Source organism: Esox lucius, chromosome 15 (genome assembly GCF_011004845.1).
Source record: "Esox lucius isolate fEsoLuc1 chromosome 15, fEsoLuc1.pri, whole genome shotgun sequence".
In the NCBI taxonomy this organism is placed as follows: domain Eukaryota; kingdom Metazoa; phylum Chordata; class Actinopteri; order Esociformes; family Esocidae; genus Esox; species Esox lucius.
The window spans coordinates 8,306,540-8,319,771 of NC_047583.1; the positions used below are offsets into that span (position 1 = coordinate 8,306,540).

A 13,232-nucleotide genomic window follows, 5' to 3' on the forward strand; every position below is an offset into this window, starting at 1 on the left:
AGCTGCATTTCCTGACAAAATGTAAATCATTTAAAACAATTAGAAAAGAGTAATTTCCCCCAAATTTGAAACCATTATTCATTGTTTCAAAAGCCTCTGTAATGAGAAAAAGATACCTACTCTCTTTATCAGGGAGGACACATACTCTGTACTGGCAGCACACTAAGTCATAGCACAAGGGACAGAGTCTAAAAGTCCACCAACCTGTCTTCTAATTTTGTGTAAAAAATATTATTATGTTTGTCTTTTTTCTCTCTGCTGTTCTACTGATTATTGTTGTTGCATTAATGGTGTTCTCTTTTGAATTAATGTTTGTCATGCTTTAACAAAATGTACATTGTCACTTCATGCCAATAAAGTAACGTGAATTTAATTGAATTGAGAGAGACAGACACAAAGAAAGAGACTGCGGGAGTTGTAGGAGGATGTCATCTGAGGTTTGACAGACACTGGAGAACAAAACAAACCCTTTAAGAGATGCAGCGCAAAATTAATGCCCAGCCTAGAGTGGACCCAGTGGTCTAGAGGGGTATATTGGGGCTATAGACTAGGTCCAGTGATCTAGAATGGTTCACTGGTCTGGATTTGTCTAATGGTCTAGGATGTTCCAGTGATCTGGATTGGTCTAGTGGTCTAGGATGTTCCATTGGTCTGGATTGGTCTAGTGGTCTAGGATGGTTCACTGGTCTGGATTGGTCTAATGGTCTAGGATGTTCCAGTGGTCTAGATTGGTCTTCTGGTCTAGGACGTTCCAGTGGTCTGGATTGGTCGAGTGGTCTACGATGTTCCAGTGGTCTGAATTGGTCTAATGGTCTAGGATGTTCTAGTGGTCTGGATTGGTCTAGTGGTCTAGGATGTTCCAGTGGTCTGGATTGGTCTAGTGGTCTAGGATGTTCCAGTGGTCTGGATTGGTCTAATGGTCTAGGATGTTCCAGTGGTCTGGATTGGTCTAGGATGGTTAATTGGTCTTTGCTAATCATGCATTTTGCAGCATGCATTCAAATACAGCCCACTGCTCTTTCAGCTAAAACTGTCTCCTCTAACATTTAGGACTTTCCTGTCCAAATAAGCATATGTTGAAAAAAAGATAATACATTACCTACCAGCCAACTGGAAAATATATCTGATGTTATTTACAGGGCAATAACTCTAGAGACACTACTCACTGTAAGAGCAGGAGAAGTGGATTAGTGAAAAGAGGGAGGAGTGAATAGGTGGAGAGAAGACAGGTGAGTAGAGGCCCTCTCTCTCCCTCAGGATTCTGGGTAAGCACGTCTCACTCCTAAGCACGTAATCACTCCTCTCTCCTGTCACGTATCTCCCCTGAGCCCCGATCACTTACCCCTATCTCTTTTCACAGCATGCCACATCATTCATGATAATTAAGCGGCAGGCAGAGATCAATACTTCAATACTCAGTGATCATTAACCCTGTGTGTTCTCTTTGTGTGTGTATGTGTGTATGGCTGAGTGACTGCATGTAATAACATTTAAAAATTCAAAAGTACACGCTAAACACACAGTAAAAAATATATTATTAAGACATTATCAATAATTAGCTTTGTAACTTCTTTTAGTTCAAACTGTATGGGTTATATGGACAATTCTGTTATTTTTGTCTTCTCCTGAGCCTCCTGTGTTAAAGTAAAATGCTGCCTTTCAACATCGGCCCCACAAGCAGTGTGGGTAAATGCTGTTAGAATTTCACATTGCCTTTTTAATACTCGGTTTCCAAAAATGTTGGGACATGCAAATGCAAATAAAAACAGAATTCAATGATAAAAATAGTCCTGAAAATAATATTTGGACTGAAAATAGTACAAAGAAAACAAATCAAATGTTGAAACTGAGAAATCTTATTGTTTTTGGAAAAATAACATGCCCATTTTGAATCTGATGCCAGCAAGAAAGTTTAAAAAAGTTGGAACAGGGGCATGTTTACCACCGTGTTGCATCACCTCTTTAACAATACTCTGTAAGCGTTTGGGAACTGAGGAGACCAACTGCTGTTGTTTTGAAAGTGAAATGTATTACCATTGTTGCTGGATATAGGATTTCAGCTGCTCAACAGTTCAGGGTCTCCTTTGTCATATTATTTGTTTCATAATGCAACACATTTTTTCAATGGGTAACAAGTCTGGACTGCAGGCACATTCTTTTACTAAGAAGCCATGCGGTTGTAAAACGTACAGAATGTTGTTTGGCATTGTCTTCCTGAAAGAAACGTCTTCTGGATGGCACCATACGTTGCTCAAAAACCTGTATATATTGTTCACCATTAATGGTGCCTTCACAGATGTGCAAGTCACCCATGCCACATGCACCCCCATACCATCACAGATGCTGGCTTTTGAACTGTGCGCTGATAACAAGCCGGATGGTCCCTTTCCTCTTTAGTCCGGAAGATGCAAAATTTTTATTTAAGATTTTGATTTGTCTGACCACAGCACAGTTTTCTGCTTCGCTTCAGTCCATCTTAAATGAGCTTGGGCCCAGAGAAGGCAGCAGCGGTTCTGGATCTTGTTTATACATGGTTTCCTCTGCATGGTAGAGGTTTAACTTGAATTTGTGGATGCAGTGACGTATTGTGTTCACAGACAGTGGTTTTCGGAAGTGTTCTTGAGTCCATCCAGTGATTTCCACTTCAGAATCTTGTCTGTTTTTAATGCAGTGCCGCCTGAGGGCCCGAACATGATAGCCATCCAATATTGGTTTTATTTGAGGGTATTCACATCCAAATTGGACAAAAGGTATAGGAATTATAGCTCTTTAATGTGTTTTCAAGGGACCAAAGGCAATTGGACAATAGACTCAAACGCTGTTTGGATGGACAGGTGTGGGCTATTCCTTCGTTTTTTTGTCAACAATTAAGCAGGTGAAAGGTCTGTAGTGTCCAGAAGTGGGATTCGCATTTGAAAGCTGTTGCTGTGAACCCACAACATGTGGTCAAAGGAGCTCTCAATGCAAGTGAAACAGGCCATCCTTAGGCTGCAAAATAAATCTCCATCAGAGAGAGTGGCCACATCAAAAGTTTGGTATATTCTGAGAAAAAACAAACGCACTGGTGAGCTCTGCAACACAAAAAGGCTTGGACATCCACGGAAATCAACAGTGGTGGACAATCGTTGGATCCTTTCCACGGTAAAGAAAAACCCCTTCACAACATCCAGCCAATTGAAGAACACTCTCCAGAAGGTAGGCATATCATTATCCAAGTCTACCATAAAGACTTCATGAGAGCAAATACAGAGGGTTCACCACAAGGTGCAAACCATTCATAAGCCTCAAGAATAGAAAGGCCAGATTAGACTTGCCAAAAATATCTTAAAAAGCCAGCCTAGTTCTGGAACAGCATTTTTGGACAGATGAAACCAAGATTAACCTGTACCAAAATGATGGGGCAAAAAAGCATGGAGAAGGCTTGGAACGGCTCATGATCCGAAGCATACCACATCTGTAAAACACGGTGGAGGCAGTGTGATGGCATGGGCATGAATGGCTTCCAATGTCTTTATTGTTGATGTAACAGAAGACAGAAGCAGCCGGATGAATTCTAAAGTTTATAGGGATATATTGTCTGCTCAGATTCAGCCAAATTCAGCTAAGTTGATGGGACGGTGCATCACTTTACAGATGGACAATGACCCAAAACATACTGCGAAAGCAACTCAGGGGTTTTTTAAAGTGAAGAAGTGGAATATTCACTTGACCTCAACCCCGATTGAGCATGCATTTCACTTGTTGAAGACCCACAAACAACAACTGAAGACCGCTGCAGTAAAGGCCTGGAAAAGGACCACAAAGGAGGAAACCCAGCGTTTGGTGATGTCCATGTGTTCCAGATTTCAAGCAGTCATTATGAAAATTATGAAAATTGAACATTGTCCAAATATTTACGGACCTAACTGCAATTACATGTGATATGATGTCTTTGTGCTATTTTCTATTAAATATAGGGTTTAAATTATTTGCGCATTCTGTTTTCTTCACATTTTACACAGCGTCCCAACTTTTTTGGAAACACGTTTGAATGTTCAATCTGAATACATCAACATAAGGTTGTTATAATCAGTAGATAATAGTCTACAGCAGAAAGTAATCATCACACACACCAACACGCTATGTACACAAACACACACCTATGCACAGTATATACATGTGCGCACACACACACACACACACAGCATGAAGGCATGCAGAGGAGGACATGACAGCTTTAATCATTCTGTACACCCTCACTGTGACAGGAAATGAGAGAGAATTCAGACCATATTTTAAAATGTTCTTTTCACCATAGTTACAGCCTGTCAGGTGGCTACCTCCCCAGTTTTAGTACCAAATCCTAGTGTTAGTACTTCACCCAAATTCTAGTACTCTCCTCCTGCTTAACCCTAGTGTTAGTACTCCGTCTTCACTAACTGTAGTGTTTGTACCGCACACTACACTGATCAACTTCTGCCAATTGCAAATCTCTTGAAGAATGTTTTGTATAGAGGGCAAGTGCTTCAAATGGGTAATTTGTGACTGGTGCACACTTTCTCCATCTCTGATGACCAAAAGAGTGGTGGGTGTCATTTTGTTGTTTGTTCGAATTGCATACTGCACCTTTGTCCTAAGGCCTGTGCCAAGTCAGAGAGACTCAACAGAGGCCTCACGGGGCCCCAGGGGGCCCTTGGGGATCTGGCAAATTAATTATTTCTCCCGTCTATTTCCTGTTGAATGAATTCAGCGTGTGAATGAGACCCACGTCGACAGATGAGGCTGTCCATTTCCTCACTGTCTCTCTGACAGGGTATTTAGTGGCTGTTGCCCCATCATGTCTGAGCAACCACTCGGAGCCCTAACCTTTCCCATCTGGGAGGCAGTGGTTCTAATGTATGGGCATGGAGTTCAGTCAGGAAGGAAGGCCGTTATTACAGGAGAAGAATGAGAAGGGAACAGATTACATTATAGAACACCCCCCCGGACATCCTGTCCTCTCATTTACAGCATCACTCTCTTTTATTTCTCTCTCCTCTTTCCTCCCTCCTTCCCTCTCACGGGTCTCACGTGCCTCCTCCTGCACTCCCTCCTGCACTTGGTACCATAAACACACACACACACACACTACACACACAACAGACACAATACACCCATCCTCCTCACTCCACTCAACATCTCCGATACAACTCCTGTTTCCCTGCTAGCGGTTCCCTGACTGGGGATCCCCTCTACATGAATAAAACATTAAATCCATTTAATTTAGAGACGCTTTAAGAGGCCCTAATGAGGCAGTTTGGGCAGTGTATTTTGCTCCTATACCATGTAATCACAACCAGCATCACTGTGATCCACTAGTGTCCTGTCCTGGGGGTGTGGGAGGTGGGTGGGCGGGGGCTGAGGTCATCTACGTCAAGCTGACCACTGGATCGAATCCTGGCTCGACAATGTGGGATATCTGGTATTTGGGCCCTTCAGCAAGGCAGTTAATCCTAATTGCTCATGGAAGACGCTCTAGATGAGAACTTCTGTGGAATTATTAAAATGTGAAGGCGCTATGGGCCAGTCTGTCTGGGAGAGGGCTGCTACTCCACACTGTAATAACAGCATACATCAGTGTGAATGAGTCTTTAACTGGATGTTAGGTCGTTTTCATGTAAAGCGTCGGCAGCCCATCACTTTCAAAATGTCTCCCCTATCTATGAGAAATTCAATTGATCGGACATGATTAAGAAAGGCACTAACCCGTCAATATAAGGTCCCACATTTAGAGCAAGTCAGTGCAAAAACCAAGCCATGAAGTCCAAGGAACTTTTCCATAGACCTTTGAAATTTTGTCCTGGCCTTGATCTGGGAAGGGTTACAAAAATGTGGATCAAATCGTTGAACGTTCCCAGGAGCACAGAGGGCAAGTCTCTTCCCAGAGCTGGCAGTCTCTAAGAGACCGGGCACGAAGGGCTTTGGTCAGGGAGGTGGGCAAGAACTCAGTGACCACTCTAACAGAGCTTCAGACTTTCTCTGCGGAAATGGGAGAACCTGCCAGAGTGACAACCATTTCCGCTGCAAGCCATCAGTCAGTCCTTTAATGTGTAGTGGTTGGACTGTAGCCACTCCCGGGAAAAGACACGTGACGTGCCACCTAAAGGACTCTGGGAACACAAGGAAAAACATCTCTGGTTTGAAGGGCTAAGTTGGGCAACCTGGCTCATCACCTGGCTAATACCATCCCTATAGTGAACACATGGTGTGGGGTGCATCATGCTACGGGGATGTTTCTCAGTGGCAGGGACTAGTAGACTAGGCAGAGTTAAGGAAGAGATAAACAGAACAAAATACAGAGATATTTCAAACCGAAAACCTGATCAAGAGAGCACATGATATCAGACTGGGGAGAAGATGAATCTTTCTTTATTGGTCCTAGTTATAGGAGCGCTTTTAGATTAGCAAGAAGCAGAATATTTTTCTCTACAAGCTCCTGGACTTGGATATCATAGCCTTTCGAGCATTGTGTAGCCTAAGGCATAGAGAGTTTGTTTTGAAATGGGTTTTTCTTTTGTTATTTGAACCCTATAAGAGACCATAATATAAATTTTAAAAAGTTACACAAAAGCTATACAAAAAAAACTGTCCAAAAAAGTACAGCACTCTCCATGTCAATCAATCAGATGTATTTAAAAAGCCCTTTTTACATCAGCAGTTGTCACAAAGAGCTTTTACAAAACACCCGGCCTTAAACCCCAAGGAGCAAACAAGAAACCTAGGCTGAAATTTAGGAAGAAACCTAGGGAGGACCCAGGCTCAGAGGGGTGAACAGTCCTCTTCTGGCTGTGCCAGTTGAACATATTAAGAGATTTTTTAAAAATAATTAATAAATGCAAGTGGGCTCAGTCCAGAGTCTATTTAAACTTAGTCCAGGTCGGAAGCATGACCAGATGGACAAGGACAACACGGGGGAGGGTTTGCATTCTGAAAAATTATATAAATGAAATAGGTAGACAATATCTGCCTTTTGTGGGACTCGTTTGTTTTTACCACCCATCCAGTTTGTTTGGTTGTCCCCCAAACAGTTCACACTAAGCGTTACCCCAACAGAGTCCCTCACTTTCAGCATGTTGTTATGACAGTACGTAACTTTACAGCCTGATCAGGGCTAGTTATTACTCAGTCAATATCTTCATTCATTTAACTGAAAGAAAAATATATAGCAGTGGCTAATGATGGCCAATTAAAAGAGTAGAAAATGCATGAAATACCTAGTAGCTTTTGTGGCTGGTTAGTTTCAGCGATAAATATAATTAAATTCCTTGTGACTGTTTCCAACAAGCTGCTGCGCTCCCATTGATAATGAGAGAAACAGCTTTGTGTCCCAAATGGCACCTTATTCCCTACATAGTATACCACAGGCCTTCTACTATAGCAGTGCACTGGAAAGGGCACCAGTTGGGAGTCAAGCAAAGAAAGCCCTCCCCGGCAACACCAAACTCATTAAACTATAATGGACTTCTTCTTCGTCGTCTAAATTAATGAGTTTGTTTGAAGTGGTGACAGACCGGCAGGAAGACACACGTTTCTGCTCTGTCACCAGGCTGGTTGTTCTGTTGTGCGATGGGGAAACAAACGGCAATACTTTTGGATTCCTCACTGCGTGAGACTGGTCAACTGATGTGATGAGGATGCTTCAAAGGACATCCCAGTTCCTTTAGGATCTATAGTCACTGCATAGGGATTCAGGGTGTGATTTGGAACAGACAGTTTATATTAAATTAGCACTAAACATTAATTTGACAGATAAGCCGGGCCTATAACACCCTACTCACAATATAGTACACATACATAGTACACTAGCGAGAAAGAGCCCTGGATGATTTTGACTTGTGTTTCCAGGAGATTGGATGTGTTATCTGTGCAATGTTTATCTTAAAAGGAGATTAGATGTGTTATGGACTCTAAACCAGTGTACTATATAAGGAATAGGGTAATAAGGGCCCTGGTCTAAACCAGCATACTAAAATGGGATAGGATGACATGGCCTCTGGTCTAAAGTAGTGTACTATATAAGTAATAGAATCCTATGGATTCTTATCTAAAGTAGTTTATAATATAAAGACTACAACTGACTGTGTGTATTTACAAGCAATAAAGAGATTTTCATTGTCATTATCATCAGCTATGACAGCAGGTGTGTGTCTGTGGTTTCTACAACATTATCATCAGCTATGACGGTGTGTATGTTCTGTGGTTTGTACAACATCAATATCAGTTATGACAGCAGGTGTGTATGTTCTGTAGTTCATACAATATTATGCGTTGTGAGAGCAGGTGTGTATGTTCTGTGGTTTGTACATCATCAGTTGTGACAGCAGGTGGGCATGTTCTGTGGTTTACACAACATTATCATCAGCTGTGATCGTAGGGGTTTCTGACTGTAGTTCATAGAAAACGATCAGTCTGGTTAGCAAGAACATTCAGAGACCCACACGCTGTACCTATATAGTCAAGCAAGAAGGTGTAGGGGTATGGGAGAGGGAATCAGGGATAGGGACTAAAAGATAGGGACAAGGAAATAGGAACAAGGAGATAGGGACTTATGGATAGGGACTAGGCGATGGAGGATGGGGAATAAGGGCTAAAGTTCCATTTGAGATTCTGGCCATCTTCCAGCAGCCATGTTTGTTATTCACAACAGAAAGGATGAAAGGGAATAGAAATGATCTGTGTTTATCTGAACATTATTTCTCACACACACACACACGCACACACAGTAATTTTAATTCCTACTGAGCCTCCATAAACTGGATCTGTGTATTTCCCTGTTTTTCTCTGTCACATCGTCTGAACACACACACACACGCACACACACTGCACAGTAAACCAAACAATAGTCTGGGTGGCATTTAATGGGCTTGTAGAAAAGAGAAATGAAATCCTGAAAGTGAGGCTCTCTGGTATACAATAGCCAAGTTATTTTATAAACTGGTTCTGTGAAGAGGGTGATAGGGTGGAATGTGTAGAGGGACAGAGAGAGCATAGAGGAGAGAGAGGAAAGAGTCTGAAGGTGATGGAGTGTGACGAATCATCATCCCAGACACACAGACACAGCACCACTTCCTGTCTGGTCGGTGACTGGATGTGACTCAGCGTTCATAACCCATCCTTCCATGACAGATCACACACAAACACAATTATTTAGATTCACAATTCATACACACGCATCCTATCACATTAAAACCCACAGAAACACACTCAACACAGAAAAACTCTCAACACAGAAACACACTCAACACAGAAACACTCTCAACGAAGAACCACACTCAACACAAAAAACACTCTCAATGAAGAATCACGCTCAACACAGAAACAGTCGACAAGGGCACTACTACTCTCTAAGAACACCTAAACATTGTTGACCTCATCCATATTCTGATCTAAGTAGCAATACAGATACTGTACATCCGATCTGTTAAAACACTTCCACTTGCATACACTAAACACATTTATATACATTTACATACTGCTTATAATATAAATATGATTCACTGAACATTCCAGTGCCGGAACGTGGCCAAGACAGAATTACAAATGAACAGAATGGCTTGGAACCGCTAACCTTGGGCATAGATACGATAGAGGTTAATAGAACTCCAACCAAACAATGGAAATGTCATGGAAACACAAGAGGAAGATGACTTGTGGGACTGGTTGTTCATCTTCTCTGTTCCATGGCCTGCCTTTCATTGAACTGCCTCATCACCAAATCTACGGCAAGCATTTGTGACGCAATAAATCATTCCCGTGGTAGATGGATCATTCTAATGACATTATCTGAGGTAATACACATCATGAAATGTATTTGTCGTGAGTATAATTGATTCAACAAATCACAGCCCGGATCAATAGGTACACTTCTTGTCATTGCTGAAGAGTGATTCCAACCCTAAGAAGGCGAAATGACAAGTGTGTAATTGTTGCTGGACGTTTGGTCGTGTACGTGGGAGGTCTGGAAAATGAGGTTCACATCACAGCATACTTTTTCAGGTATTTTGCTAGCAGCATTCATGACGAACTGTCAAAGAATATTGTTTCGTTTTGTCGCTCGTCATCATTCATCATGGCAGAGCACAAAACACAGCAGAAAGTGTAGACTAAAGATGCATTATTTTACTGTTGACATTGCATACAGTGGCTCTCAAAGGTATTCAACCCCTGCCCTTGGTTTCTATGAAAATAACTATACTCAGAAATGATTAACTCTATCCATGATGACAGACCTGTAGGTCTGAAATTGGAATTCCGTTAGAAGAATTAGTAGATTGTTTTTCACACTATGTCGTTGTGGGCCTTTTCTGCAGTGTTCAGTGAAAGAAAATAATGATTTCATGTTGTAACAATAATATGCGGTTAAGTCCAAGGAGCGTGAATACTTCTGAGAGCCATTGTACATTGTTATTTACTTTACCAACAATTTACCACAAGACAAACGTGTGCCTGAAGCTAACCATGAAGATACGGTGGCCTGTAGGTAAGTACATTTCAAATTGAACGTATGTTAAGCTATCTCAGGTGCTTCTGGAAGTTCAAGAGAATGGCGAGGGAATCAATAAACTAATCAACTTTGGGACGCACTCATGACTTGGAAGGTGCAATCCATGTTCCACTTTTTCAAATAATGAAACGAGCACCACATTTAAATGAACAAATCGTTTTGTTCGTTTTACAAGAAACGTATAAATCTCAGATACAGCCGAAACATTTAATTTTGCGGGCATTTCATCTTTTTTTACATGTGTTAAGGCTTGAATTCAGACAAACAAAACATGTCACATAATTATGCAGCCCTATGCGTTATTTTCAGTGGAAAAACAAACATGGTGCCTTATGGGATTGCCGTTCGCTTGTGGAGGCTGCATCGTTGAAGTCTCCCTTGAAGGGGCCTCTTTAGAGACTAATTAGCCCAACTACCCTCTTTCATTCTCACTCTCTCAATTTGGGACACTCATGCATATGGTGGAGGCGCACGTGAATACGTAAACGGAGGGCCGAGGGGAAAGAGAAGATCAGGGTTTTACCCAATGTCTTGAATGGGAAGACCCATACCATTTTCTACATTGGGGTAGCTAGGCATTCTAATGCCTGGTCAAACACTGCCCTCTAGTGGACATATGTAGGAACAGTATTGTCCACCGGTAAAGTACATTACAGGATGTGATTTGTAAATGAACCTCTTGTTAGAAAGCAAAACAATGAGGCTGCTATTGTGTATAGTAGGATCTGGATGTGTGAACACCACCCACTGTTGCTCAATGCTGTAGGTCCTGACCCTGAGAATGTGTGTGTCCCCGAAAATTCCCAGATGTTCTTCCACGGGTCAAAACAGAACAGGAAGCTGCCTTCAGAACTCCAAGGAAACTCTGTTTTTCTGTCCGGTGCTAAATGTTTTGAAACACCTCCTCCTAAGAAAATCACCCAGGCGTCGGCCTCACTTGGCCATGTAATTGGCCAGATCCTTCTCCAGACTTTGGGTGAAGCGGTGATTGGCAAACAGCAGCTGACCATGGGGGACGAGACGGTGCAGCAGAACATCAATGCGGTCACTCTTCAGCAGAACCTGAAGGAGAACACAAAGGTTACAATCTGGAACCCATTCTGGTCCCAGTGGCTGGTAACTCGCCTAGGCATCTACGACAACGACCTACAGATTAAGAGGGGAGTAGCCCTTCACCTCACTTCCAGTATTCATACGTGGGGCAAAAAAAGGATTTCATTTCACCTTTATTTACAGTACCAGTCAAACATTTTCACTTGAATGGGCGTGTCCAAACATTTGACTGGTACTGTAAAATATCTGTCAGTGTCTTTTTTAGACTGATATTTTTTTAAACTTACGTGCTATCTGTGACCGTATCTAAATGTTATGTCTTGTTTTGTCTGTCTGTACATTGTGTTTTTTTTTTTTTATATGTTTTTAATCATTGAAAGAAACCTGTATATGTAAACTCTCAGTCTGTGTTCCTTGTTGAAATAAAGGTTTAGGGGTTTTGTAAGTTTAATATCTCCTCACCTCACTCCCAGGCCCCAGCATGCGGAGGTGTTCCAGACAGTGTCTGGTGATGTTCTTCAGGGTTCCCTCAGCCAACAGGAGGTTCTCATGGGGTTCTGTCACCAGCGTGAAGGCCAGTCCCTGAACTGCCAGCCACAGGGCACTTCTCTCCCCAGCCCAGGGCTCACCTCTCCCTAGCCGCTGCACCCCACAGTCAGCATCCTGAAGGGCCACCAGCTCGTCGCCCAGTACGGCCTCTACCAACACCCGCCCTGAAGCCTCCCGGGATAGGGTCACGGCACTACACACCTGCCTGCAGAGTAATGTGCATAGGGAGCAAGGGTGAGAAAGAAAGAATCTATCAGCCGCTAATGGCAAAACAGTTTGGTTGAGTACAAAACAGCTCCCTTGTCCCTACTGACCAACGCCCTTAGCATCCTATTCCCCATGTGGTACCCCTAGATTAGCCCAGGGCCCATGGCACCCTATTGCCCTGTAGATCAAGACCCATGACGCTCAGTACAGACTGCAGTATAGAGAGGGTACCGTTTGACACGAGGCTAGGATAGATCTTATAACTTCATGCAGAAGTCTTCTCCCCTTCCAATAAGCATTTACACAATACATTTCACAACTGATGACAGATATTGTTTGGTGGTTTATCTGCTAACTATCGCCAGGTCAGTGTTTTACCGGGCCACGACAGACACCTTCTCCTTCTGCAGAAGCCGCCTCTGTTCTGGTTCCAGTTTACCGTCCTCTACGGTCGATGCGCTTTCCTCCGGTCCAAACACTCGGGAGTATAGTACGCGACACTCTCCGGGCGCCAGAGTGCTTACTGGACCGGTTGTGTGAATTAGGAAACACTGCACCATGTTGTGTGAAATTTTAAATTAAGATGTCGGTCCGGCACACAGGTTGCTTTCTTTATCGATAACGTAGAAAAACAGAAATGTCATATGGCTGGGCTTATTATGCTCTGCTTCCGGGTTCTGTCAGGTGACCATACAGATGCAGTAGTTTACGTTTCTCTGTGGAGGGCGCCAGTGTGACGCACGACAGGACAGTCGCACCTCATGAGAGCTGAGATGGAGCGAAACGCTAAATGCAAAATCAAACAAAACAATGTAATGGTTTTCTCGGGGGAAATATATGTACGTTTTTCAGTTACATTTGTATACAGAGTAGAATGACAATTACGGTCCTAAATGCTTAT

At 42.6% G+C, this 13,232-nt stretch overlaps 1 protein-coding gene across 1 annotated transcript; it reads right to left on the reverse strand.

Moving 5' to 3' along the window:
• Positions 1-8,806: 8,806 nt before the first annotated feature.
• On the reverse strand, positions 8,807-13,017 carry ap5s1 (adaptor related protein complex 5 subunit sigma 1). Its single transcript, XM_010879309.4, has 3 exons — positions 12,710-13,017; positions 12,038-12,329; positions 8,807-11,584 (listed from the first exon to the last, which is right to left on the reverse strand). The coding sequence occupies exons 1-3, from the start codon at positions 12,889-12,891 to the stop codon at positions 11,456-11,458; spliced, it is 603 nt and encodes a 200-aa protein (XP_010877611.1). The 5' UTR covers positions 12,892-13,017; the 3' UTR covers positions 8,807-11,455.
• Positions 13,018-13,232: the final 215 nt, after the last annotated feature.